This window comes from Gigantopelta aegis, chromosome 14, assembly GCF_016097555.1.
Source record: "Gigantopelta aegis isolate Gae_Host chromosome 14, Gae_host_genome, whole genome shotgun sequence".
NCBI classification, from domain to species: domain Eukaryota; kingdom Metazoa; phylum Mollusca; class Gastropoda; order Neomphalida; family Peltospiridae; genus Gigantopelta; species Gigantopelta aegis.
The window spans coordinates 32,815,588-32,842,023 of record NC_054712.1 but is presented as its reverse complement, the minus strand read 5'-3'; the positions used below and the strand labels follow the sequence as shown (position 1 = coordinate 32,842,023).

Sequence of the window (26,436 nt, the reverse complement as noted above, 5' to 3'; positions counted from 1 at the left end):
CAGCAATATTTGTATGTGAGATGGAGCCAGATTTCCCCACCTGTCTCTGAGATGACTCGAGCTCTTCATGTGTGGCGTCTTTGTCCACACTGTTCAACTCTTTCTGCAGACAGTCAATTGTCTCATCCTTTTGTTCCACCTGAAGAACAGAACAAACAGACTTGTGCCAGGTCTAAGGGACATCATTGTTGTGTTCATACCTCCCTTCTCACTATACCCTTCCGCCATCGGCTGATACCATTTGCATCTGTGTTGGAGTGAGATATAGCTTAGTCAACAGTGCACTTGCCTGGGGTGTTTTGGTCCAAGAATGTAATCCCTTCAGTTAACCTACTGACTGACTGGGTTTTCTCGCTGGAACAACCTGTGCCCCAAGACTGGTGTATTGAAGACATTGGTATTTGATTTTATGTCTGTGGAAAAATGCACATCAAAGATCCACTGGTGATTTTGGAAACCATGTAGTAGATCCTCTCTGAAGAATACAGGCCACAATTACCATATATTTGACATCCACCGGCCAGTGATTATGTAATCAGTAGTATTACCTCTGTCGTTAAAAATATCTTGGCACATATCACAGTGATACGTCCCACTCGAACTCCGTGGGACATAACACTTCCATGTCACAGGATGACATCGTCGATTCACGCACTACAACCTCACATGAATGTCAACTAAGCGAGTTGAGTGATATAAATTAAGATCGATAATGGGTAATAAATAAGATATTAAGCTCGCAATCATTTCCTATCATGTTTATATCCCTCGTGAAATATTTTTCATTGACAATTCAAAATGATTTCACTTGAGGCATAAACATGATACGAAATGGAAGCTCCTTTAATATCCTATAATGCTCTAGTAGTGTCCTTAAACAAATCTCTCAACTTTTAAATACTGCTTAGTGTTAACACTCAGTTAGCCTGTGTTCCTCATCTGCTGTTGTAATGAATTAAATTTCTCCTTGATGATGTATACGTTTTCTTTAAACTCTTGTACCTCTTTGTTTAGCAGCGACAGTTCCTTCCGAGCTGCGTCCAGCTCCTGCGTCAGTTTCTCAATCTCCTGTGTGGACTCTGCATGGGCGTCTTGAAGGGTGTCTAGATCTCCTTGTAATGACTTGACCTGATCCTCTGTTTCTTTCACCTGTTAAATAAAAAAACCCACCCAATAATATACACTAGTATAATACTTATGTTTATATTTGGTTTACACAAAACAAAAGCTTGTTGGTAGCACCATTTTGTTTGTCAAAGTTTCAATAATAACATCCTTTAGAACTGTGGTTTTTAATTATTTTGTACCACATTCTCTATCTATGACTCAAACACATCCACTGACATACCTCCATTATAAAGCAATTTTTCCACTAACCTCTGCTAGAAATATTCTTATGTCGAGTGTTAAATGAATGTTAACTGAATGAAACCTCAACTGTAGAAGGGCGAGATTTAGCTCAATTCGTTGAGGTGCTTGCGTCGCAGGACCAAACCACCTCGGAGAATCCATTCAGCTGATTGGGTTTTTTTTCTGGTTCCAATCAATGCACCACAAATAGACAAAGGACGTGGTATGTGATTTCCTGTCTGTGGGAATGTGCATATAAAAGATCCCTTGCTGCATTAGCAAAAATGTACCGGGGTATCCTGATGACTACGTGTCAGAATTACCAAATTACCAAATCCAATAGCCGATGATTAATTAAATATGCTCTAGTGGTGTCGTTAAACAAAACAAAACTTCTTCTTCTTCATCTGTAGAAATACATGGATGTGATTACTGTCATCTGAACTAAACTGACAGTCAGTATACCAAACTATGATCCTTACACATTGTTCCGATTTGAGGATTTTCTCTTTAAGGCTGCATATCTCTTCCTCACACTCCTTGACACGGTTCTGTGACAGAGATAGTTCCTCCTGGGCTGTGTTCAGGTCCTCAGTAAGCTGCTTAATCTTGCTCTCTTGGTTCTGGATTTCTTTCCTGGACTCCGCATACTCTCGATCCATACTGTCCAGCTCTTTCTGCAGAGACTCGACTATCTGTTCCGTTTCCATCTCCTGGAATATAAGAGGTGGTGGGGTTTTGTTTTTTCACAACAGGCTTTTAAACAAATTCTAACCAATAAGGTATGCATGGTGTGAATGATGGAAGACATTACAGTCAATATAGCAGACTAAGGTCAGAATATGCTTACACGCTGTTCAGACTTCATAAGCTTCTGTGTAAGGATGTGTATGTTCTCCTCGCACTCCTTGACGCGGTTCTGTGACAGACATAGTTCCTCCTGGGCCGTGTGCAGGTCCGCAGTAAGCTGCTTAATCTCGCTTTCACAGTTCTGAATTTCGCTCTTGGACTCCGCGAACTCTTGTGCCATGTTGTCCAGCTCTTTCTGCAGGGTATCAACCTTCTGTTCGGACTCCATCTCCTGGGAAATAAAATACAGTAAGTGGTTTTTCATAAAAGGCTTATAGGCACTTTTAATCAATAAGGTATACATGATGTCAGAGTAAGTGGGTTTTTTTACGACTTGTTCATTCCACTGACTAATAAGGTATATGTGGGGTATAAAAGCAATCTAATTAAAATTAGCTCCACTATTACATGTGGATCTAACAGCAGCCCGTTGGAGCTCATGTCCAGTTGACCTTTAATTCGACCAATCACAACCTTACTTGCAAAATCATACCAGTGATTTGAAAAGAATTTGAAAACATTCGGGATTATGCCGAGGGTATACGAAATGATTCGGGTGAATTACGAAGTATGCCAGAAACTAATTGCAATATAAACTTTTATATAAAATTAGTTTCAAGATAAAAACAAAAACCGTGATGGTATAGCCATAAAATTTGTTTAGACTAGTATACAATCCAGAGTTTATTACTGCACTTTTCCCCTGTTTTTTCAATGTTGAAATTGACCAACAAGTTCGCCTATTGCATAAATAGTCTCGCCCGATATTTTTAGAATTCGTATGCTCCCGGATAACGCTATAAAAGGCGAAGTGTAATTGGTCGATATTCTATGTCATTTCCCCACATCCAGATCTGTAGTTCGTGCCATCAGAGACACGGTGTCACCTTTGGATCAGTGAAATTATTTTTGAATGATACCATACTTGTTAGACTCATACCCAGAACCAGCTCTGGTTTGTTATAGGACTGTGTGGAGCAGTTCCATATCCTGGTGTAGTGGTCAAACCTTAAAGTCAACGATCCGAGCTATTGGTAAAACAATTACAGCTGTTACAGATTTTCTAACATAACATTACCCATTACTTAAACAAAATCTTGTTTAAATGATTAACTTTGATAAATCCAGTGTGTTTTGAATTAAATCCAAAAGTTAAGTAGTAGCTCTAAAGTTATTTTATGTGAAAGACCAAAAGGTATGTACTTTAGAATTTGGGTTGGTGATTGTAATTGCATATGAGCAATGCATTGACATCTACACAAATCAATTAATCAAAACAATAAGAAATGTGCATAAAAGAATAAAAGATGCTAGATTTCAGATAGGTGATTGTAAATGCATATGAGCATTGACATCTACACGAATCAATTAATGAAAACAATATGAAATGTGGATAAAAGAATGAAAGATGATAGAATTCAGTTAAACTTGACCGTGGACATATACTATGACTTATGACTGCAATACACTAAGTTGTTTCAGGTTCAGTTTCACACCTGTTGCTTTGAAAACTCGAGCTGATTCTTGAGGTTCGTCACAGTTTCGTTGTACCCTTTCTCACGTGTCTGTAACAGACTGAGCTGGTCCTGGACTGCGTTGGCCTCCTCCGTTAACCAGTCGATCATGTTCTTGCTGTTCTGAATCTCGTGTCGCAACTTGACACACTCGCACTCCTGCTCGTCCAAGTGTTCCTGCATGGACTCCAATTTCTTGTCTTTGTCCTTCTTCTTTAAAAAACAGAACAAACTACAAATGTAGATGGCATGCTGTGGGTGCCATGATTATTGTACTGTTGTTCCTGTATAGACTCTAGTTTCTTGTCTTTAAAAACAAAACAAAATAGATGGCATGTTGTGGGTACCATGATTATTGTACTGTCACGCCTGTGTATAAGAGAAATTCAATGTAATAATGTAATAATGGATTTATGACTGAAATAGATCTTACTCTTTTTACTGTACCTTAAATGCACTTTTTTCACAGAGCGCTGTGCAACAAAATGGTAGGTTCATGATTTGTTTTTTGTTTTTTTTAAATCAATTACATATTGGATACAAATTGGTAGGTCAACATTACTGACCGCTTTACGAGCCTCATCGAGCAGTCTGTGAATTTCATCCAGTTCATCAGTGAGAACGTTGATTGTTTTCTTGCATTCTGTGACTTGGTTCTGAGACTCACTTAGATCTTTCTTGGTTTGGTCGAGGTCTTTTTGAAGTAGTTCTATGTCCTGCTGCAGTCGATTCACTTCCTGGACGTGTCCATCCTTCATCTGTTCTATCTATAGAAGTAGCAAAATACAGTTCATTGCGGCCTTGGTGTTTCTTATATAGCAGTGTTATGGGTACTCTATTATATGGAGAATAATCCGTGAAAATGACCATTAACATTAAAAATTAGTACATGCTAGGGATCTTTCAAAATAGGTTCCTTCACATAATTTGAACATCTTCCGGCCCAACATCAAAACTCCATTAATAAACCTCCACATATTCCATTGTATGGGAGGAAGAAATGGTTTGTTTAATGATGCACTCCACACATATTTTTACAATTATGTGGTTTCAAACAAACGGTTAAGGATCACACAGATATAATAATGGGGGAATCCCGCTACTTTCACTCCATGGGATACTCTTTGTTTATTAATAGCAAGTGATATTCTATATGCTCCACTCCAGTGTTCAACTGACAGGGTGGTGCATACCACGTTTGATGATGCACCAGTTGTGAAGCACTGGCTAGAATGAGAAATAGCTCAATAAGCCAACTAAAGGTGATCGGCGTAGATCGATCTCGCATCAAGCAAGCTCTTTACCACTGCCCTGACATGTGAGATGCAATCTCAATTATAAACTGATAGAGAGTGTGTCCTGTATTGTGATTGGTTAATTACATTATTTTTCCGTGATCAAATGAAAACAACACCCGGAAAACTAATAAAGGTCATTAAAATGACGTCATTAGCAATTGGAACAGGCCAAGTTGACGGTTCAAGTATCTACGGTTAGATTGTAGCTAGGCATTTTTTTTTCTCAAAAAATACCAAACATACAGTTAGTTCAGAAGGAAAATGATTCAGTTTACAATGAACATAACCATATGGCATTTTTTAGATTTGCACGTGTTATTGTCTGTTTGATGCCCGCAAATGTTTCATTCAGTCAGTCAATAGACAATAACACCAGAAAATCTAAAATCTCCACATGGTTATCTTCTAAATGATTTTAGCCTGGTTTTGTCATCTGAACATTACCGAAAGTGGTGCTCCGATGCATACTCCTCGAGAAAGAAAAGGAGGAAGACCTAGATATCAAAATCGTATCTCGGCACTAGACAGAATCAAAAGGATGTTTTAGCCAAAGTCGTAATTGTTTCCATTATCCACCAGGTGCTCGTCCTTATGTAGTTTGGCACCCCCTAGGAGATCCGTACCAGGACGTCGTATTCCTCTTGCACTGTCTGTATGAAGACTGCCACTCCAAAGACTAACTTAGAAAACCAAAACTAGTACATGATACCTGGTACCTGGTCAAACAACTTCTCTACCAGAACAAAGATTTGATGGTGCATTTGCTGAAACCCGCAATATATATCTCTTTGTAGAAACGTGAAGGAGGAAAGTAATCAAGAAAGCTCAGCAACACAGTCTGAGCAGGGAACAACTGGAAAAACTCCAGCAGTAAACGACAGGCAAGAGTAGTAATAAGCCGTATGTGTATATATCAGCATGGAGTGGATCAATAGGATAAAGCATCAGTCAGAAGAACCTTTAACTAGTGGTGAACAATTTATAATCGGGAGAATCTGTCATTGCATTGGACTCACCTCAATAGAAGTCTCACTAGGTCTTTTGCAAATTTGTTCCAGTTTATCACTGAGATCATTGACTGTGTTCTTGTATTCAGTGACCTGACTCCGAGACTCACTCAAGTCGTGATTACTATGGTGAAGATCACCCCTGAGTTTACTGATTGTGTTTCTGTACTCTGTGACCTGCCTTCGGGCCTCACTCAGACAATTCTTGGTGATGTCAAGGTCGTCCTGAAGCAGCTCCATTTCCTTCTGCAGTCGGTTCACTTCCTGGACGGATTCGTGTTTCATTAGTGCCAATTCAGTCTCCATCAGTCCGACAGTCATTGTAGGAGTTTCACTCTGACAATAAAGGAAAAAGTCTGGCTACACTACACGCACAGTTTGTTGTAGTGCCCACTGACAAAGCATCAAATAGCCATATATTATATGTAAGCACTGTTAATTGTCTCCTAAACGAATTTGGAGTTGATAGTTCGAGTAGTGCTACATATAAGGTCACTATGTTATTTGAAGATGAAATATTCAAAAACCATGAATCTGTCCTTCGTACATTTGGCATGATCATAAAATCCGACAAAATGTCCATTCCTCTTCTGTAGTGGATTTCAAAACGTCATACGAATCCTGATAGGTACATCGTGGGGTCCAGCAAATGCACCACCAAACCCCTGTCTCAAAGAATAACCATTAATCTGACCACTATCAAGGATTACCTATTTAGGTATTGTCAAGAAGTCTTCGAAAGAAAAGTGGTATTAATCACATGTGCATTCTCAAGAATTCCGAAGATTTACTTCAAATCGTCCATTCTCAATCCAGATCAATGTTCACTAATATTAAAGCATTTGATTTTGTAACATTATGCACAATTCGGATTATTCCCCACGCCAAACTTAAGGAAAAACTCCATGCTTTAATCAATGGCGCATTTGTTACAAAGAATGATGAGTGAAGATATAAATACATAACTATCTTCCATGTACCTGAACTATTAGTAAAGACTGAGAGTGAATCCAAAATAAAGTATACTGAGGCAGACATATTTGATATATTGGACGTCCTCGTTGACGATATATATATATATATATATATATATGATGTATGTGTGTGTGTGTGTGTGTGTGTGTGTGTGTCAGATTTGGGGGTATCACATATAGGGAGGAAATAGGAATCCCCATGGGCACCAACTCGCCGGTTTGTTGCATATGAATAAGAATTTCTGATTAATCTGGTTAAATAAAAAAAAACCCAGGGAATTTGGAACGTTTCTTTCTGCTATACTGATGATCTTATATCATTCAATAATAACAGGATTACATATTACCTCCCATTGATTTACCCAGAGTTAGAAATAAAAGAAACATCTGAAGGTCTTAAATCCATTTCCTACCTCGATCTGTGCATAGAATGTCAAAGGGACAGTTGTCTTCAAACTGTATGACAAACGAGATGACGTCAACTTTCTAATAGTTATAGTTTTCTCCTTATGGCGATCAATATACCCTCTGCTCCATCTTTTGGCGTCTACATATCATAACTTCTAAGATACATTAGGGCATGCTCATTGAATTCAGGTTTCAAACAACACCATATCATTCTGGCACAGCATATGTTCAATAAGGGCATCCTGAGGGCATTCAAAACGTTTTATGGTAGACATTTGGATGATATATCTACTAAATACGATGCATCACTGACTAAAATGATAGCTAATGCTATTCCATATTTTGAACTTTCATCTCTGGTGAAAATCTTATACATTTATTTTTTAGTCGTCGTCATCGGACATGACAGCTGTGGTGGCAGTACTCATGATGGATGCCACCAGTGGGGAGAAACAATCAGAGAATAGGTCGTTAGAACCTAACGTTTTTGATTACAGTGTCATCATGCAGAGGGTGCTAGTCCTGTGCTCGTTTTGATGTAGTAAATTAGTATTGGAATAGCAGTCCTCGTTGTGGCGGTACAAGATGAATCTCCTCGGGAGTGGCTGTTCTGCTATAGACGAGGCAGTAGATTGAGAATCAATCACTATTTTACCAAATGCTCATTCGAATTTTTTGTCGGGAAGGGTGTGTGTGTGTGTGTGTGTGTGTGTGTGTGTGTGTGTGTGTGTGTGTGTGACAAAACCATTAACATACCGGTATTTAAAATGTGCGTCTCCACAAGACCGTCCTTATCTGCATGGCTAAACTAAGTACAATGGACATTTTGACAAGGCAATGACTTAATCCCACGAATCACTGTTAGACACATCCTTCCATCTTCAATTGTACGATGATTGCTACTCTCAAGAGCAGTTTCTACTTTAGCAAAATCGTGCTATTTGTTTTGCCATTTGACTAGTTCCTTTATTCCTTGATAAATGCAGAGATAACCGTCCCGGAAGTGGAGGGACACGTCCCCGTCAACATCAGAAGCAACAGGTGGATGCTTGTTAATGGTGTAAATTGTAGAATCACACTAATGCGAAACGAATGACATCTTAGCACATAAGGGCGGGAAGTAGCCCAGGGGAAAAGCGTGTGCTCGATGCGTGGTCGGTGTATGATCCATTCCCGTCGGTGGATCCATTGGACTATTTCTCATTTCAGCCAGTTCACCACGACTAGCATATCAAAGACCGTGGTATGTACTACTGTGGGATGGTGCATGGGCGTCATTTGATAGGAAAAAGTGGGGGGGGGGGAGACAATTGGGTTCTAACAATATTTCGTGTGACTAATCGCGAGCGCCCTAGTCATTGTGGCTGTCTGAGAACATTATTTAGAGTAAAGTGTGGGGGAGGGGGGGGGCATCAGATATTCTGTCTCCCCCCACTGCTAAAAGTGGGGGGGGGGGACATGTCCCCCGTCCCCCACCAAATGACGCCCATGGGATGGTGCATATAAAAGATCCCTTCCTGCAAATCGAAATGAGTAGCCAGTGAAGTGGTTTCCTTTCTTAATATCTGTGTGGTCCTTAACCATATGTGACGCCATATAACCGTGAATAAAAATGTGTTGAGTGCGTTGTTAAATAAAACATTTCCTTCCAATAGCCAGTTAATAAATCGATGTATTCTAGTGGTGTCGTTAAACAAAACAAACAAACAAACTTGTGTTAAAAAAAAAATATGGCTATAATTTATAGTCACAAAATATGCAATGTGTCTTGGTAACCCATGTACAGGTTAGCACAACTGTGCCCGTTTTACGAAGCGATCTTAGCACTAAAATCATCGTAAATGAATAGCTGCCTTGTGCACTAAAGTTGATTTTAGCACTAAGATCACCGTAAGTGAATAGCTACCATGTGCACTAAAATTGATCTTAGAACTAAGATCACCGTAAGTGAATAGCTATCTTGTGCAATAAAGTTGATCTTAGCACTAAGATCACTGTAAGTGAATGGCTACCATGTGCACTAAAGTTGATCTTAGCACTAAGATCACCGTAAGTAAATAGTTACGTTGTGCAGTAAAGTTGATCTTAGCACTAAGATCCACCGTAAGTGAATAGCTATCTTGTGCACTAAAGTTGATCTTAGCACTAAGATCACCGTAAGTGAATAGCTACCTTGTGCACTAAAATTGATTTTAACGCTAAGAGCGCTTCGTATACAGGGCTCCCGGCAACCTATGGATTACGACACATTTGTCACCTTTATATTATTGGTACTACAAAATCCCATAGCAGACACACCTGTACTCTGTTATTCATCTAAGTACTTGTCTCATTGCAGCGATACTTGAATTAGTAGATAACCATATGGAGTTTTTAGATTTGCGGGTGTTATTGTCTATTTGATCCCGCAAATGTCAGTTTTTGACCGAAGGCGTTAGCCTGGGGTTAAAAAATGAAACATTTTCGGGCATCAACTAGACATTAACACCCGCAAATCTAAAAACTCCATATGGTTATGTCTATTGTAGGTTGCATAGTACCAAAGAAGAGAGTACTGTGTCAAATATTTACGGAGTAAAAGCAGCTGTGGGTGTGATTGGTAGTAATATGTGACATTGGCTATTTGTGCAAATACTATTATCCATTGAGAATAAATAAATACACTTTTATTTGTTATACAGTTGTTATGCAGTATATACCAGAGGTTGAAACTAATGCGGGGTACCCCCAAAAATGGAACTGCAATTTTCAGCAAAAATGACGGTTGCTATTAAAAACATAAATTAAATCTCTTAAATGATACGTGACCCCCCATTTTCTTGCAGCTAGATTAGATGTGAGGTGCCACACTTTCTATTGCTGTACGTCCTGGGTGTGTTGAAACGCTGCTTATATCAGTTTTATTAGTAAACGTTAACATTATCGGCAATACGAATTGATTTGGTCTAATGGAACCTGTAACCTGAATCGTTTTTCTACGTAACTAACTGTATATTTGGTATTTCCTGACAAAATTACCTGGCTACAAACAAACTGTAGACCCTTGAATCGTCAACTTCGCCTGTTCCAATTGCTAATGACGTCACTTTCTAATGACGTCATTAGCTTTCCGGGTGTTATTTTCATTTGATCCCGGAAAAAAATGTTATTAACAAATCACAATACAGAACACACTCCCCATCAGTTTACAATAAATTATATATTTAATTTAAAAAACAACAACAAACAAACAAAAAACAAAACCACTATCATTGATCAAATGTTAGGGGTTGTACATAGGTTTTGTTTAAATAAGATTTTGTGGAGAACTAAGTACCATTCTCGATTTCCCTGACACCTCCAGGTAACTCGAACAGCTGTTCTCGACTTATTTCGATTTGGCATCTCCACGAATCCTCGAGCACTGGCCGAGTCAAGCAAGACTCGAGTCTGTTCAAAGGACTCGAGTGCCCGTGCCAGGAAGAGAACTTTCATTTAAGTATATTGTTACGTCCCATATGCACTCCGCCGGTTACGTTATAATGCTATGAGACATGGAGGGAAAACAAAAGTAGAAGTGTGGAATGCAATACGATGACATGATTTGACATCCATGTTCAGCGCTAGAATTAAGATAGACCGATAGATAGATAGATAAATAGGCAGGCAGACAGACACAGACAGACAGACAGACAAAGATATAGATATAGATATAGATATAGATATATAGATATAGACAGAGAGACAGACAGACAGATAGACCGACAAATATACCGTCAGATAGATTGATAGATCGGTAGATAGACAGATAGATAGATAGACAGACAGACAGACAGATAGATAAATAGTGCAGATAGATAGAGAGATGGATGGATGGATGGATGGATGGATGGTTATCGTAACGCTAGGATAGCTTCCAAAATATGGGCACAGATTTTTTTATAAGTATATACTGTAGTAGTAACCTTTCTGTAGAACAATTTGTTGTAACTTCTGTAAAAAAAAAAACACACAAAAAAAACAAAAAACAAAATCCCAGAAAAACCTACCACTTTTGTATGCGATCATCTCATCGTTAGGTAGACATTTGGGATTGTCCGTTCTAATAAAACTGTTAAGAGTCTAGAGTCACACACATACAGTTTGTACGGCTCTTATTAGAGTCTCAGGTCCAAACTAAACGTTTTATAAGCACGGGGCTTGGATTGTGGATATTTAAATGCTTCCTTTAATTGGTCCTAATATACCATGTGAACTCACATCTATGGTAGGGTCACCACGCCTTCGCTGAAGTCGCTCCAGTTCATCATTGAGAGTTTCGATCCTGTCCTTGTATTCCATGACTTCTCGCTGAGCTTTCTTGGCAAGGTCAAGGTCTTCTCGGAGCAGCTCCATGTCCTGCTGCAGACTGTTCATTTCCCGGGCGTGTCTGTTCTGCGCCTGCGCCAAGTCGGACTGCGTCTCGTCATTCGTGCTCATGAGATTCTCAATCTGTTTAAAATACAAACACAGGTGTGCTGTTATATCAAGAAGCTACAATTGAAGCACGTTAATCTGGGTGAATGTATCTGCTATATGGTCTGCCTATCTGTCTGCCCAGGCCCAGAGCTTATAAGCCTTTTAGGTATCTAGACTTAAAGACTAATAGAGTCAGATACTTTAACGTCATGACGACCCAGACGTTCATGGCACAGATACCAATATGTATATACGTATGTGAAAGAGAAGGGAGGGTAGATAAACACACACCCCGAGAGAGAGAGAGAGAGAGAGAGAGAGAGAGAGAGAGAGAGAGAGAGAGAGAGAGAGAGAGAGAGAGAGAGAGAGAGAGAGAGAGAGAGAGAGAGAGAGAGAGAGAGAGAGAGAGAGGGGGGGGGGGGGGGGGAGATGAGAGTGGTTGTCCAGGACAGAATCCTAAATTCGAAATGGATTAAAAACACAAAAATAAGCTATAACGAATGAAAAAAAGGAATGCTTAATTTTATAAAAAAATAAATATATTTTTTAAATGGTTAAAGTTCTTGAGTGCAAATAACAGAGGGGTGTAAATATAATAGTAAAACTATATTGAAATTAAATTAAACGTTTAGTACAGGATATTTAGAATTAAATGGGATCAAGATCAACCACTCCTCTCCCTTGCGGTTCTTGTGGGCCTGGGTAAACATGAGCTCACCCAATCCCTTAAGACCCCGTTTCGCGAAGCGATCTTAGCTTGCGCAGTTACGGTAGTCATGCACTTGAGATGATCCTAGCGCTGAAAACGCTTCGTAAAATGTGGCCCAAAAATGAAAAAAATAAAGCAGAGAAAGAATGAAGGAAGAAACATGTCCGCTGACTTCTAGCTGTGAGGCCTGGAGCTGCTCCTTGAGGCTGTGAATCTGTTCCTCCCTCTCGAGGATGAGAGCCCGCGACGCCGACAGCTCGTCGTGCGCCATCTTGAGCTCCTCGGAGAAGACGCCCATGTCGTTGGTGTACGTGTTGATTTCCCGCATGGACTTGGAGTACTCCTGTCGGTACTTCTCCAGCTCCTTGTACAGGGACTCGATCTCCAGCTCTCTCTCCAGATCCTGGGAGGCAGAAATACAGCTGAATTTATTTTCATTTCATTTTTTTTTTTTTTTTTAAATATTTATTTATTTATTTATTTATTTTGTGTTGTTTTGTTTTGTTGTTATTTTGTTTTGTTTTGTTTTGTTTGTTTTGTTTTGTTTTATTTAGGCCCTATTTTGTTTTGTTTTTTGTTTCTTTTGTTGTTTTGTTTCATTGATTTTGTTTTGTCTGTTGTTTTTATTACTATTATTATTATTTTATTATTATTAATTATTATTATTATTATTATTATTAGTAGTAGTAGTAGTAGTAGTAGTAGTAGTAGTAGTAGTAGTAGTAGTATCATTATTATTATTATTATTATTATTATTATTATTATTATATTTTATTTATAAATAATAAAATGATTCGTTGTCTATAGCTTGTATACTGATCAAGAGTTATCAAATATATTAACAAAATATGAAATGGATGGTTGTAATGGTCATAATTGCCACATTTTAAAATAAAACTGTTACGGTCGAGGGAGTGGGTTCGCATCCTGGTACAGGTTTTCACCCACAACAAGTTTAACGACTTCATGGGTAGGTGTAAAGCCACTTTACCGACTTCTCTCTCACTAACCACTAACAACTAATCACTAACCACTGTCCAGGACAAGATAGCTGAGGTGTTTGCCCAGGACAGCGAGCTTGAACCTTAACTGGATATAAGCACAAAAAGAGCTATAAATGAACGAATGAATACCTCAGAAAGTGGTAAATAGTTCGTGATGTACAGCAGTGGATCTAGAATATGTTAATGATTTCATTAAAAATAATTTTGGAATACATTACATAATGCTGCACTACAGTGGATCTTACGAAGTTTATACCTTATACTTTCGGTATGCGTTACGTAATGTTACACTACTACTACTACTACTACTACTACTACTACTACTACTACTACTACTACTACTACTACTACTACTACTACCACCACCACCGTACAGTGTATCTTAGGATCTTACCAAGTTTATACCTTATACTGTTGGTATGCGTTACGTAATGTTACACTACTACTACTACTACTGTACAGTGTATCTTGGGATCTTAAAGTTTATAGCTTATACTTTCAGTATGCGTTACGTAATGTTGCACTACCGTACAGTGTATCTTGGGATCTTACCAAGTCTATAGCTTATACTTTCGGCATGCGTTACGTAAAGTTGCACTACCGTACAGTGTATATTAGGATCTTACCAAGTTTATAGCTTATAATTTCGGTATACATTACGTAATATTGCTTTACCCTACAGTGTATATTAGGATCGTACCAAATTTAAACCTTATGATTTCGATATGCGTTACGTAATATTGCACTACCGTATGGTGTAGGATCTTGTCAAATTATACCTTATAATGTCGGTATGCGTTACGTAATGTTGCACTACCGTACAGTGTAGGATCTTGCCAAATCAAACCTTATAATGTCGGTATGCGTTACGTAATGTTGCACTACCGTACAGTGTAGGATCTTGCCAAATCAAACCTTATAATGTCGGTATGCGTTACGTAATGTTGCACTACCGTACAGAGTAGGATCTCCAAATTATACCTTATAATATCGGTATGCGTTACGTAATGTTGCACTACCGTACAGAGTAGGATCTTGCCAAATCAAACCTTATAATGTCGGTATGCGTTACGTAATGTTGCACTACCGTACAGAGTAGGATCTTGCCAAATCAAACCTTATAATTTATGTATGCGTTACGTAATGTTGCACTACCGTATGGTGTATCTTAGGATCTTACGAAGTTTATACCTTTTAATTTCGGTATGCGTTACCGTAATGTTGCACTACCTGTACAGTGTAGGATCTTGGGATCTTACCAAGTTTATACCTTAAGATCTCTAGACTCCTTGTTGATCTGAGATTCTTTCTGCACGTCGTGGACAGTGTGTAGAAGGAAGTCATTCTGTGTACTCAGGTCAGTCACATAGGATTGCAGAATGTTAAGTCTCGCCTGAAAGGAAGGAATATACAATACAGTAGCGGATCCAGAAAATCCATTTGGGATTGGGGGGGGGGGGGGGGGGGGGGGGGGGGGGGGGGCAATGAAATGAGGCGAAATGCCAAGGGAACTTTGGGGGAGGTTTGGAGGAGGATCGTAATAAAAAGTGAAAATTAATATATAATAAAATATATAACTGTCGCAAATTTAGGGGGGGGGGGGGCGGGCCCCTGGTCTCCCCTCCCCCGTAAGTCCGTCTCTGCAATATAGACCTACACATGCAGGGATTGTTTTCAATACATATGGGTTTTTTTTTATTATTACATACCCATTTAATCTTACTATAGTAATAAAGACAGTTCATGCCGTGCAATACAAAACAATTTTAATGAACATGTGGGATACAAAATCTCGCATATGTAGTAGGTGTTCACTAAAATGACGGCAAGTCCCTGGCCAAGAATGACGTCATCTTCCTTGCCAGGGGCCCGTTCCACGAAAGAATTGTAGCTAAGATTAATTGTAGTGACTTAAGGTGAGTTTTACAGCTGGCACCATAAACTTTACAGCCGTTCCACAAAGCAACCTTACGGTAGTCGTAAGTGCCCCTTTAATAATCAATATATTATTTGCAAAGAAGTGCGAATTAGTTAAATAATAAATTGGTTACCGACTTTTTGGAACATCTTGGATGTATTCATTGATATCGGACATCCATTAAAGGGACATTCCTGAGTTTGCTGCACTTTTTAAGATGTTATTGACTAAGAGAGACGTTTTAACGATTGTAATTACATGTCAAACATATTTTTCTGCATAAAATATTAGTGGCTGTATATTAAACGTGTTTCTGATCGATCTAATATTTGTACTAGGTTAAATTTCATTTTATTTCCTAAAATATTAATTTTTCGTACGTACGAAATTAATTGAACACAAAATCCAGTTTGGGCTTCTTACAAATATCAAGACAACCAGGGCCCCGTTCCACGAAAAAATTGTAGCTAAGGTTAATTGTAGTGACTTACGGTGGATTTTACAACTGGCACCGTAAACTTTACAGCCGTTCCACAAAGCAACCTTACGGTAGTCGTAAGTGCCCCTTTAATGATTAAAATATTTTTTACGAAGAAGTACGAATTAGTTAAATAATGAACTGGTTACCAACTTTTCGGAACATTTTAGATGTATTCATTGGTATCGGACATCCATGAAGTAACTTTGTCCGTTTATTTGCTAAGCGATAATTGCCGAATGCATAAGACACGAGAGTTATCTCCCGTATTTTCGTGTGAAAGTCTGACCTAGAATGTTTTTTTCACCGAACGCCGACTTTTATAAAAGTTATTTGCTATATATTAGATCCATTTTTATACAAAAAGTTAGTATCCTTCTTAGAAAATGACAAAATCATCATCTAACTGCCATTTGACATCTACTTCAGTGGCTTACAACTGCCTCGTACCTATTGTAAATTTTCACAGTAATTTACGATAGTAAGCTACGCCGCGTCGTGGAACGGGCTGGCGATCGTAGACAAAAATTCGTGGAACGGGGCTCAGGACCTCAGCGTTCTGTCAGTTCCATAAAATTCAATCAAGTAAGTTGTGTTATTTAATCGAACTTTCGTTAATCATAATATAGAAAGGTCTTATGTAATAAATCCAGAACTACATACAAGTTGTTTTACCATGTTATTTATTGCACTCGTTTGTAGTGCGCAAGATTTATACCTCTCGATCGCTACGCGGTCTCGTGGAATAATATTATTGCGCACTATAAATCCGTGCAATAAATTACATGGCAAAACAACTGGTATGTGGTTCTGTCTGTTTATTACCGACACATTCGCGGTTTTGGGATCAGCCAACAGGCTAGCCCGAGTACTCTGACTGTAAGAGAGCTAGACTGACATTTGGACATAAATACGCTCTCAATACAGTCAGAGACCAAGCTATGTATTTGTTTGGCAATTGCCGACAACCAAACTATGTCAAAGATTTCCGCTCTAATATCACAACAATCCTATGTTTGACGGGCAATACCTTTACATCGATCATTTTCGAGTTGATTGATTAAAAGAAATTCAAATATTAATCACTAATACACACACTACAGAAAGAAACCCGACAGCAACCACATTCAGCTAAGCTTCGGCAAACTCCGGACAGCAGAATTCGAAGTTCGCCGACCTATGTCGTGACGGTGCGTCACATGATTGCCCACTCAGCCATTCCGTCTTCCAGGGGCCGTCTCAAAACGACAAGTGCCCGACAATCACCAAAAAACGTTTGTTTTGTGTAACGACATCACTACAGCACATTGATTCATTAATCATCGGCTGTTGGATGTCAAATATTTGGTAATGTAGTTCATTCATTCATTCATATAACCAATCATTTGTTCATTTATTCATTCATTTATTCATTGTTTTGTTGTTGTTGGTTATGGGGTTTTTGATGGGGTTTTTTTTTTTTTTGGGGGGGGGGGTTTTTTTTTTTGGGGGGGGGGTGTTTATTTGCTGGTATTGCTTTTCTAAATCTCTTTCTTACACACCTGTTGGTAAGAACATTATTAGTTAATTTTTATAACACATACTTGTTAACGCATATACGTGAGATAACATTTTACAGACATACGAATGGCTGCACCTAGGTGATGACCAGGTCACCAGTGCCATACATTCAATGAAAAAGCACGGTAGAAATCGATCACTAGATGTGACGTACAAGTTAACCTGAAATGGACTTGTCTGTGACAAACAAGTTAACTGTAAGCGCGTAGGTTTTAGTTGGAAAAGGCGTTTTAACTTATTTTAACACTCTTTTCTGAAGAAATGTAAGAAATAGAATACTACACACGTGTCCGTTAGATACACTTTATCTTACAACTCGTTGGATACGTTTTTTAAATTATTATTACCCCAGCAGGCACTCATAACGTGGAAAATAAAATCATGATTGGTTTATCATACATATCTATTGGACGATTTCACGCCAACAAACCAATCATCTTGTCGGTACTAAATATGACGTCTTCACGATTTGGCAAAGCACACACAATGACGTACGTAGTTTAAAAGCGTTTGCGTTTACGTCTTTAAGACCCCGTGCTTATAAACCTTAAAGTCTAGACTTTAATGTCATGGCAACGCCATTCAAATAGCATTACGTTATTTATTTGGCCCCGTGCTTATAAATCTTAAAGTCTAGACTTTAATAAAGTCCAGACTTTAACGTCATGGCAACTTTAAGTTTTATAAGCACGGGCCCAGGTTTCAGTGTTAAACTTGTAATAAAATGGTAGTTTAATGCAATTCATTATAGATTTTTTTTTTTTTTTTTTTATGTTTACAGAATATATAGAACTTTGGGTTTTGAAAATTATCTGTGAACCGTGAATAAAATACAAAGTTAAAGCAATACCCAGAACAGTAAAGTAGTTTACGTCGTTTCTATATACATGGACGTGTAGCTGATGTAGGTTATATCGAAAATAAAGGATTTTAAAAAACCCAAATAGCTGGGGTAATAAATAGAATAACAAACTCGGTACCAGTTGTTATCAAATTTATGTCCCTCGTGAAAATTATTTCACCCAGGACATAAATTTGATAATAACTGGTAACTCGTTTATTATCTTTTATAAACAATTCGTCAGGTAAACGGTATCTAATAATCTAACGGCCGCTCGTGTAGTATTCTCAATTTTACGCACTTCTAAATGAGCATTTGGTTTCGCATCATGCTTAATTTCTTGATAACCTCTCCTGACCTCTGCTTATAACTGAAAAGTGTGTTCAAGTTTGGTTTGTTTGGTCAAGAACTTCCTCAGGCACACTGCATACAAACATTTTATATGCAACACAAAAATGCCATAAAACGTGTCTCTAATCATCTTTATTTTTAAATATTTTGGGTTCGGGAGGGGGCATACCCCCTGAACCCCTCTACAGATCTCACCTCCTTTGGGAGTTCAACTCATTTACTTTCGACAAACTTCAATTACTCCTTATAGAATTTTGTGACCCCCACCCCCTTTACAAAATCCTGGATCGGACCCTGCTAATAGAGGAAACATTAGCCCTCATATTTTACTACTAAATTAGTAGAGTCCTAAAGCTGTGCTTTTGCTGCAATATTGGGGGCGGGACGTAGCTGAATGGGCTATTTCTCGTTCCAGTCAGTGCACATCGATTGGTATGTCAAATGCCGTGGGATGTGCTATCCTGTGTGTGGGATGGTGCATATAAAAGATCTCTTGCTACTTAAGGAAAAATGTAGTGGGTTTCCTCTCTAATACTGTCAAAATTACCAAATGATTGGCATCCAACAACCGCTGATTAATAAACGAATGCGCTCTTGTGGTGTCGTTAAACAAAACAAACTTTAACTTTGCAATATTGTGCTGGGCGTTTCGAGAAAATAAATAAGAATAGTCATTTCAACATGTTTCGAACGCTGAACAGTGTTCATCGGTAATTACAAGGGGTATACCTAGGTAAAAGACACTGAGCTAACTGAAAATAAAATTATAGAATTGCTTGTCACCTTCCGCATTTCACTGCTAACCTGTGCGTCCCAGACTGTACGGCTGGTACGTACCACTTTTCAAAGAGGTACGACATGGCCGTGCCACTTTTTGCTTGTTTGGTGTGTTATGTTTGTTGTATCTTAAAGTTACATTCTCTGGTTACCATATTATAACATCATGTACAAATATGAAATACAAGCTCAAATGCATTTTTGAGAAACGTGTGTGAGTTCGCTATCAACGGAGATCGTCAAAAGAATACGCTCGATTCGTCGCCTGTGCCGCCATTGCTCGGCAAAGCACAAACGACAGCCTGTTGAAAAATCTTGCGCTGTACGAAGAAGGTTCGGTTGAGGATACGGTACTAGAGCCTTTTGTAAAAACCGGTTTGATCTTGCCAACGTATCATCGACAATCGTACCTTCCTATTTCAGAATTAATATTTTATAGTGTTAGTAGAACTACAGTAACACATTGATCATGTATATATTTTTAAAATAAAATATACTAAAGTAGACAACGAACGTTTTCACTTCTTAATTTTACGTGTGTTAAAATCGACAAATTCAAATAAATATTCTTTCGTTTGGAAATGGTAAACTTAGTTTGTTTGTTTGTTTGTTTGTTTGTGTTTTTGTGTTGTTGTTGTGGGGTTTGTGTTTTTTTGTGTTTTTTTAACGACAATCAATTGGATGTCAAACATTTAGTAATTTTGACATATAATCTTAGAGAGGAATCGGGTGCATGTGCAGGGGGAGGGTACTGGAGTGGGAAACCCTTACCTGGCCAAGCTTTAAAAAATTGAAATATATTTTCTTGGGGGAGCATGGCCCCATATAAACTTCGCTCAACACAGTTTATAACCCCAACCCCGCTGAAATCCCTGCACACGCGCCTTGGCGCTACATTTTTTTTTAGCAAGAGATCGTTGATATGTACCATCCCACAGACAGGATATCACATACCATGGCCTTTTATATATCCGCCGATGGGGATCGATCCTAGACTGACCGCGCATTTCGAAAAACCACCGACCCCTGGAAAGGTGTTGTAGGCTACCATACCTCTATGGATATAAATATGTTTTGGAGATATGAGACGACCCCTCGATCAAGACAGTTAAATTTGTTCAAAATCATGTGAGAAGCTCAGCGCCCTCGCAAATCGTGTAAAGTCCCAGTTCTACTGGCGTCCCGCTAAATGAAGAAAAACAAAGCTGGCCAATGCGTTTGTAGCTGACCTAGATAATTTGGATAAGCGAGCATTGCGAAACTATAGCGATGTGGTGGACCTTTTATGTACCAACCAGAACTGAATCATCTATTCTATATGCTTAAATAATAAAAAATATTCCAGGGACTGCAGCTTTAAAATGTCCTTCACAGGTGAATTTGAAGGGAGAATCTGGCAACCTCGAGCCGTACCACTATGTTTTACACTGCACCGCCCCTGTTAATAATAATAATAATTATTATTATTATTGTTGTTGATAACTTTATTATTATTATTATTATTGTTGTTGTTTATTGCACTGTTGTTGTTATTGTTATTATTATTATTATTAAAATTAAAATTATTATTTTAAATAAACGGTACCGTTATTGACAAAATGCATATTTATCGTATACATACACCTTGCTAGGATAGAACAAGCATACAGGTTAATCAACCAAGCAGTCTATCTCGCAAACGGTCGGTCGGTCAGTCAGTCCGTCAGTCAGTCAATCATTTACTCACTCACTCAATCGATCGCTCAGTCAGTCAGTATGTCATACTGCCAGCCAATTAATTTTCAATCTGGGAATACAAGCGTCTTGACCCCACTCTTCGACCACCTGTATTAAACATGTTAGCCCATCGTTAAAAAAGCATTCCTTTCATTTTCGTTCTGTGATTTATTTACCTTGGTCGTGTCCTCGCCCAGTTTCTCCACGTCATCTAAGCGTCTCAACTTCTCTTCATATAATTTTCTGAACTCAGATAATAAATCTGTCACCGGAAAATCCCCGGATTCCGACTGTTCATTCTTTGACGTTGATAGCCCTGGGCCATTACCTTCTATCAAGTAACGATCATCCATTCTTAAAATATTCACTTTTTCGTCGTGACGTCAAAAAATCTAATTCCCGAATATATAGGTTAATCTATATAACGTCATTACTGCATAGGCATGTGTGCCATAAGTAAAGATCATGACAATTTTTGCTCAAGTGACTTGATAATGATAATTCAATAAATTTTATTATTGCATATAAAGCAACGATTTTTCAAAAACCGCGAAAGTCTTAAGAAAGTTCTTCGTGACGTCACAGTGAACGTCTACGTACGCTTGACGTCATAGATGCACTTTCATGGTTTAGTTATATATAGCAAGTATACTTAAATACACCCTACGCAGTATTTATGTGGTATGTTCTGTCCTGTCTGTGGGATAGTGCATATATAAGATACCTTGCTACTGGTGGTGAAATGTTTCCTCTCTAAGACTTTGTCAAAATTATCAAATGTTTGACATCCAATAGCTGATGATTAATAAATCAATGTGCTCTAGTGGTTTCGTTAAACAAAATAAACTTTAACTTATCTTATCTTAGACTTACCAATTGTTTGACAGCCAATAGTCGATGATTATTACATCAATGTGCTCTTGTGTTATCGTTAAACAAAACTAACTTTTGTTATCCTATTTTATTTTATTTTCAGATAAGGCATTGAGAACCAGGAAACAAACAGATAAAAGAAGTAATAATATTGATGAGTCGGTCGTGTTACAGCGAACAACATAGACCCATTTTAGAACCTTTTTTAATACTTAATTCTTATTTGATGAATGAAACCATCTAAACCATCTTTCTTGATCTGGTATAGAAAAAGCGTAAATTAATTTATTCTGCAATCATTATATGTATCTTCAAGTTGTGATGTCTAGATAATTTTTTATATTTTCGGTCACTGACTAAAAATATAGCTTTTTGGGACGGAACTATTTTAAAACTAATTATGATCAGCAAAGGAATGTTATATTATTCAAACTTACTTATTTTTTTATTTCTAGTTGATTGTTTTGATTTTAAAAAACAGTTTTGAAGATGAATCTTAATTTTAAAATAGCTACTATTATGGTGTATAAATACTGTGGGCGACAAGGCATTCAACACGTGTAGACGGACCACTTTGGAAAACAATAAAGTGGTGAAACAAAACGGTTTATTTTTTTTCTTTCTTTCTTTCTTTTTTTCTTTTTGTGAACTGGAGTGTAAATAAAATAACTGGTTGCTGTCTTAAGATATCGGCTTTATCCTGCCCAGCAAAAGAAAGAAAGAAAGAAATGTTTTATTTAACGACGCACTCAACACATTTTATTTACGGTTATATGGCGTCAGACATATGGTTAAGGACCACACAGGTATTGAGAGAGGAAACCCGCTGTCGCCACTTCATGGGCTACTCTTTTCGATTAGCAGCAAGGGATCTTTTGTATGCACAGACAGGATAGTACATACCACGGCCTTTGTTACACTAGTTGTGGAGCACTGGCTGACGGGGATCGATCCTAGACCGATCGCGCATCGAGCGAGCGCTGTACAACTGGTCTACGTCCCGCCACACTGCCCAGCAAATAGTAAAACACTTAACCAGTTATTCTCTATATACATAGAGAAAGAAATCAGTCCGCTAAAGAGTACAGTCGGTGCCCAGGGGCATACCAGTGTTTCGTCTTTATTCTCGAAATCTGACAGCATTCTAAATAATTATGTTTGACCCAGTTTACTGTTTGTCTTGATTTTATCCGATTTTAGGGCGGGACATAGTGGTAGCCCAGTGGTAAAGCGCTCGCTATTTCTGCTTCTAGCCAGTGCACTGTTATATCAAAGGCCGTAGTAAGTGCTATCCTGTATGTGGGATGATGTATATAAAGATCCCTTGCTGCTAATAGAAAAAAGTAGCGGGTTTCCTCTCTAAGACTATATATCCAAGAGCCGATTATTGATAAATCAATGTGTTCTAGTGGTGCCGCTAAAGAAAAACAACCTTCTTTCTGATTTTGACTAATTTCGTACTTAAAGCCAATTAAGGTTCAAGCACGCTGTCCTTGCCCCAAACCGTAGCTAACTGGGCTGTCTGTCTAGGACAGTAGGTTAACTGTTTTCGAGAGAAGTTGGTGTAGTGGCCATACATCTCGAAACTTAGCCATTGCAACTCTGTGGGTGGAAGCGTTTTCTGACAGACGAGCCCAGCACGTACCAGGCTTACGTCTGATGGCTTAATATGCTACAACCACTACACTACGGGTAGTCTTGACTTTTTATTTTTATAGATAGGTTGCCGTGAATGATTGTTAGAGCTTACAAAAGGTAAAACTTGCAGAATCTGTATTAGCCAACTTATGAAATGCTCGGGTTTATCTGTTCATTTACGAACTGGTAAAAATAATATATTTGGAATCACCGGTATTGCTAGCCAGGATTTTATATTTGGAGGCCAACCCATATTGAAGGAGGGACGGGGGGTGGTGGGGGGGGGGGTGGAACCCACACTATGTATGTATGTATGTATGTGTGTATGTCTGTATGCATGTACGATTTTATAAAATTTAATAGTTTTAAAATTTAAAAAAAGAAGTTACGCCACTGATAACAGATAAATCCATGATTTTTACTATCTATCCAAGCTAAATTGTTTTTTAAGTACTTGAAATGGTGATTTCTGAAGCTTTAGTGAAAGCAAATTATCCAAACAAACTAAGGGACAGAGAAGGCACACTTCCTAATCCTCGGGATCCGTCCCTCCCTTATTCTGGTATCCGCTTATGAAAAACCTTATGGGACAATTTGTAGTATTTGTAAAAAATGTTTGAAACATATATTGAACTACTCGGCATCAAATGTTCGTGTGTGTGTGGGGAGGGGGGGGGGGGTATTTGGTGTTTTTTTGCGTGTGTTTTTTTTGGGGGGAGGGGGGATTTGTTTTGTTTTGGTTGAGGGGAGGGGGGAGTTGTTTTTTTAAATGAAAAAATTCTTACAATGATTGATTTCTATACGATTTATACGTGCAATATTATTTTTAATCAACTTCACTTATGCTCAGTCAAAATTATTCAATACAGTATACGTATACAAGATACCGGAAGAGTGAAAATATAAGTGCATACTTTTTCACCTGTGGTGATGCCGCGTTTCCTTGTTATGGTAAATATGGATTTTACAACTTCCGTATCCTCCTATGTCTCACTGTTAAATGTGTCATAAATCAAAATACTTATACTGTCTTCCGCAGATGTGGTCAATTAATCAAGACTAAGCAGGTCAAGACAAAGGTACACTGGGTCAAACAAAATTACCTACAACTTTGTTAGAATTCATGATGGAACGCAAAATACAAGGCATTGGTAGGATGATGGCCATGAACTTTGCTCTTTTGTTTTTTCTCTCTTTTGTAAATCAAAGGGGCGGCTTTCGGGAGACAAAATCCCTCCCAGCTCAAGTAACTTTTCTTTCCTTCGATATATTTTCCAGGGGAGCATGCCTCGACCCTTTCCCCCATCCCATAATCCTCGCTCCCAGTCTAGACCCCAAAACTTCACGCGCCACACAACACTACCAAAAAATTAAAAATAATCAAATCAAATCAAAATCAAATAATAATTTTAAAAAAAATCAAATACAAGTCACAGTGGCGTATTCAGAAGACCGAACGCTCGCGAACAACTTGACTGATACGATCGTCTTCCATCACATCACATTCATCGAACAGTAGACGCAAAAACCAGTCTAGCCTGTGACCGCGAGCTCTCACCCTCATGAACACCATTCTGTATTTGAGTTCTTGTTAATGGGCGAGGCGGGCTGTAACTCAATAGTAGATGCTGTGAGTTGTAGATCGATTCGCTCATCCTTCCACCTCGGTGGACACATCGGATGAGAGTTTTTCCCGTCCCAACGTGTGCCTCAAACGTTTTAAAAATTGATGTATCAAAGGTCACGGCTGGTATATCAAAGCCAATGGTATGCGATATCCTGTCTGTGGGATGTGTTGCCCTATCTCTAGAAATGTAATACAAATGAACCCTTCCTGCTATTTTGTAGAAATAGCTTATGTGACGGAAGCAAGTTTCTTCTCCCGCCGAATGTTACTGTAACCAAATGTTAGACAGAATTTGTCAATCGTCTACAAATACGCTGATGTGTCTTTAAACAAACAATATTCCTTTCTATTTCAACACTCCAGCATAGGCCTAAATCTTCACAATTAGGCACTATAAATTTAAAATAAAATAAACATAAATAGTAATGAAACAAAAAACAAACAAACAGAAAACACAACTACAAACGATCACGATGCAGTGGCGTAGATGGGTGGGTGGGGTGGGGGGGAGCACGGGGCCTCATCAAACGTTTTTTTTTTAACTGTTAAATTTTATCAAATACACACATACATACATACATAGTGTGGGTTGCCCCACCCCTCCCCCCTCCAATATAAAATCCTGGCTACGCCCGTGTCACGATGCCACCAAGTGCAATTTGTTTCATTGGTCGAGTGTTCTTTTTGTTGATGAATATTAGATATGAATGATCGATATTCTCCTCCCCTCCCTTCAGTTATTTGTTTTTATGACCAGCTGGACAATAAACATATCAGTAGTAAATAAGGATACAAAGAACACACTTTTTTGAACTATTTACCAACAATTGTGGTCGCAGCAGTCTTACGGTTGCAATGCACCAAATGACAGAGTTCCGTGTCAAAGTTCGATGTGAAATGTTTACAGTTATACAGTTTGTTTTGTTTTACGACACCACTAGAGCATATGAATTTACTAATCATCAGTTATTGGACTTTGTTTTTGTTTAACGAAAAAACTAGAGCACATTGATTAATTAATCATCGGCTATTGGATGTCAAACATTTGGTACGTAGTCATCAGAGGAAACCCGTTACATTTTTCCTAATGCAGCAAGGGATCTTTTA

General features: G+C 38.4%; 1 protein-coding gene across 6 annotated transcripts in view; it reads right to left on the bottom strand.

Moving 5' to 3' along the window:
* LOC121388452 (CAP-Gly domain-containing linker protein 1-like) overlaps positions 1 to 21,763 on the bottom strand; it is a 38,700-nt gene extending 16,937 nt beyond the window's left edge. For 3 of the 6 annotated variants that reach the window (XM_041519777.1, XM_041519776.1, XM_041519778.1), the window contains exons 1-11: positions 21,368 to 21,761; positions 14,821 to 14,943; positions 12,719 to 12,949; positions 11,640 to 11,870; positions 6,028 to 6,354; positions 4,280 to 4,480; positions 3,696 to 3,926; positions 2,201 to 2,431; positions 1,833 to 2,063; positions 1,003 to 1,149; positions 41 to 139 (exon numbers count right to left, since the gene is read on the bottom strand). In XM_041519777.1, the coding sequence (XP_041375711.1) occupies positions 41 to 139; positions 1,003 to 1,149; positions 1,833 to 2,063; positions 2,201 to 2,431; positions 3,696 to 3,926; positions 4,280 to 4,480; positions 6,028 to 6,354; positions 11,640 to 11,870; positions 12,719 to 12,949; positions 14,821 to 14,943; positions 21,368 to 21,544 (2,229 nt within the window). In that variant the 5' untranslated portion in view covers positions 21,545 to 21,761. Of the gene's footprint in view, positions 1 to 40; positions 140 to 1,002; positions 1,150 to 1,832; positions 2,064 to 2,200; positions 2,432 to 3,695; positions 3,927 to 4,279; positions 4,481 to 6,027; positions 6,355 to 11,639; positions 11,871 to 12,718; positions 12,950 to 14,820; positions 14,944 to 21,367 lie in introns of all 6 variants that reach the window. The other 3 variants (XM_041519781.1, XM_041519779.1, XM_041519780.1) reach the window with 3 other exon arrangements.
* Between the last annotated feature and the right edge of the window lie 4,673 nt (positions 21,764 to 26,436).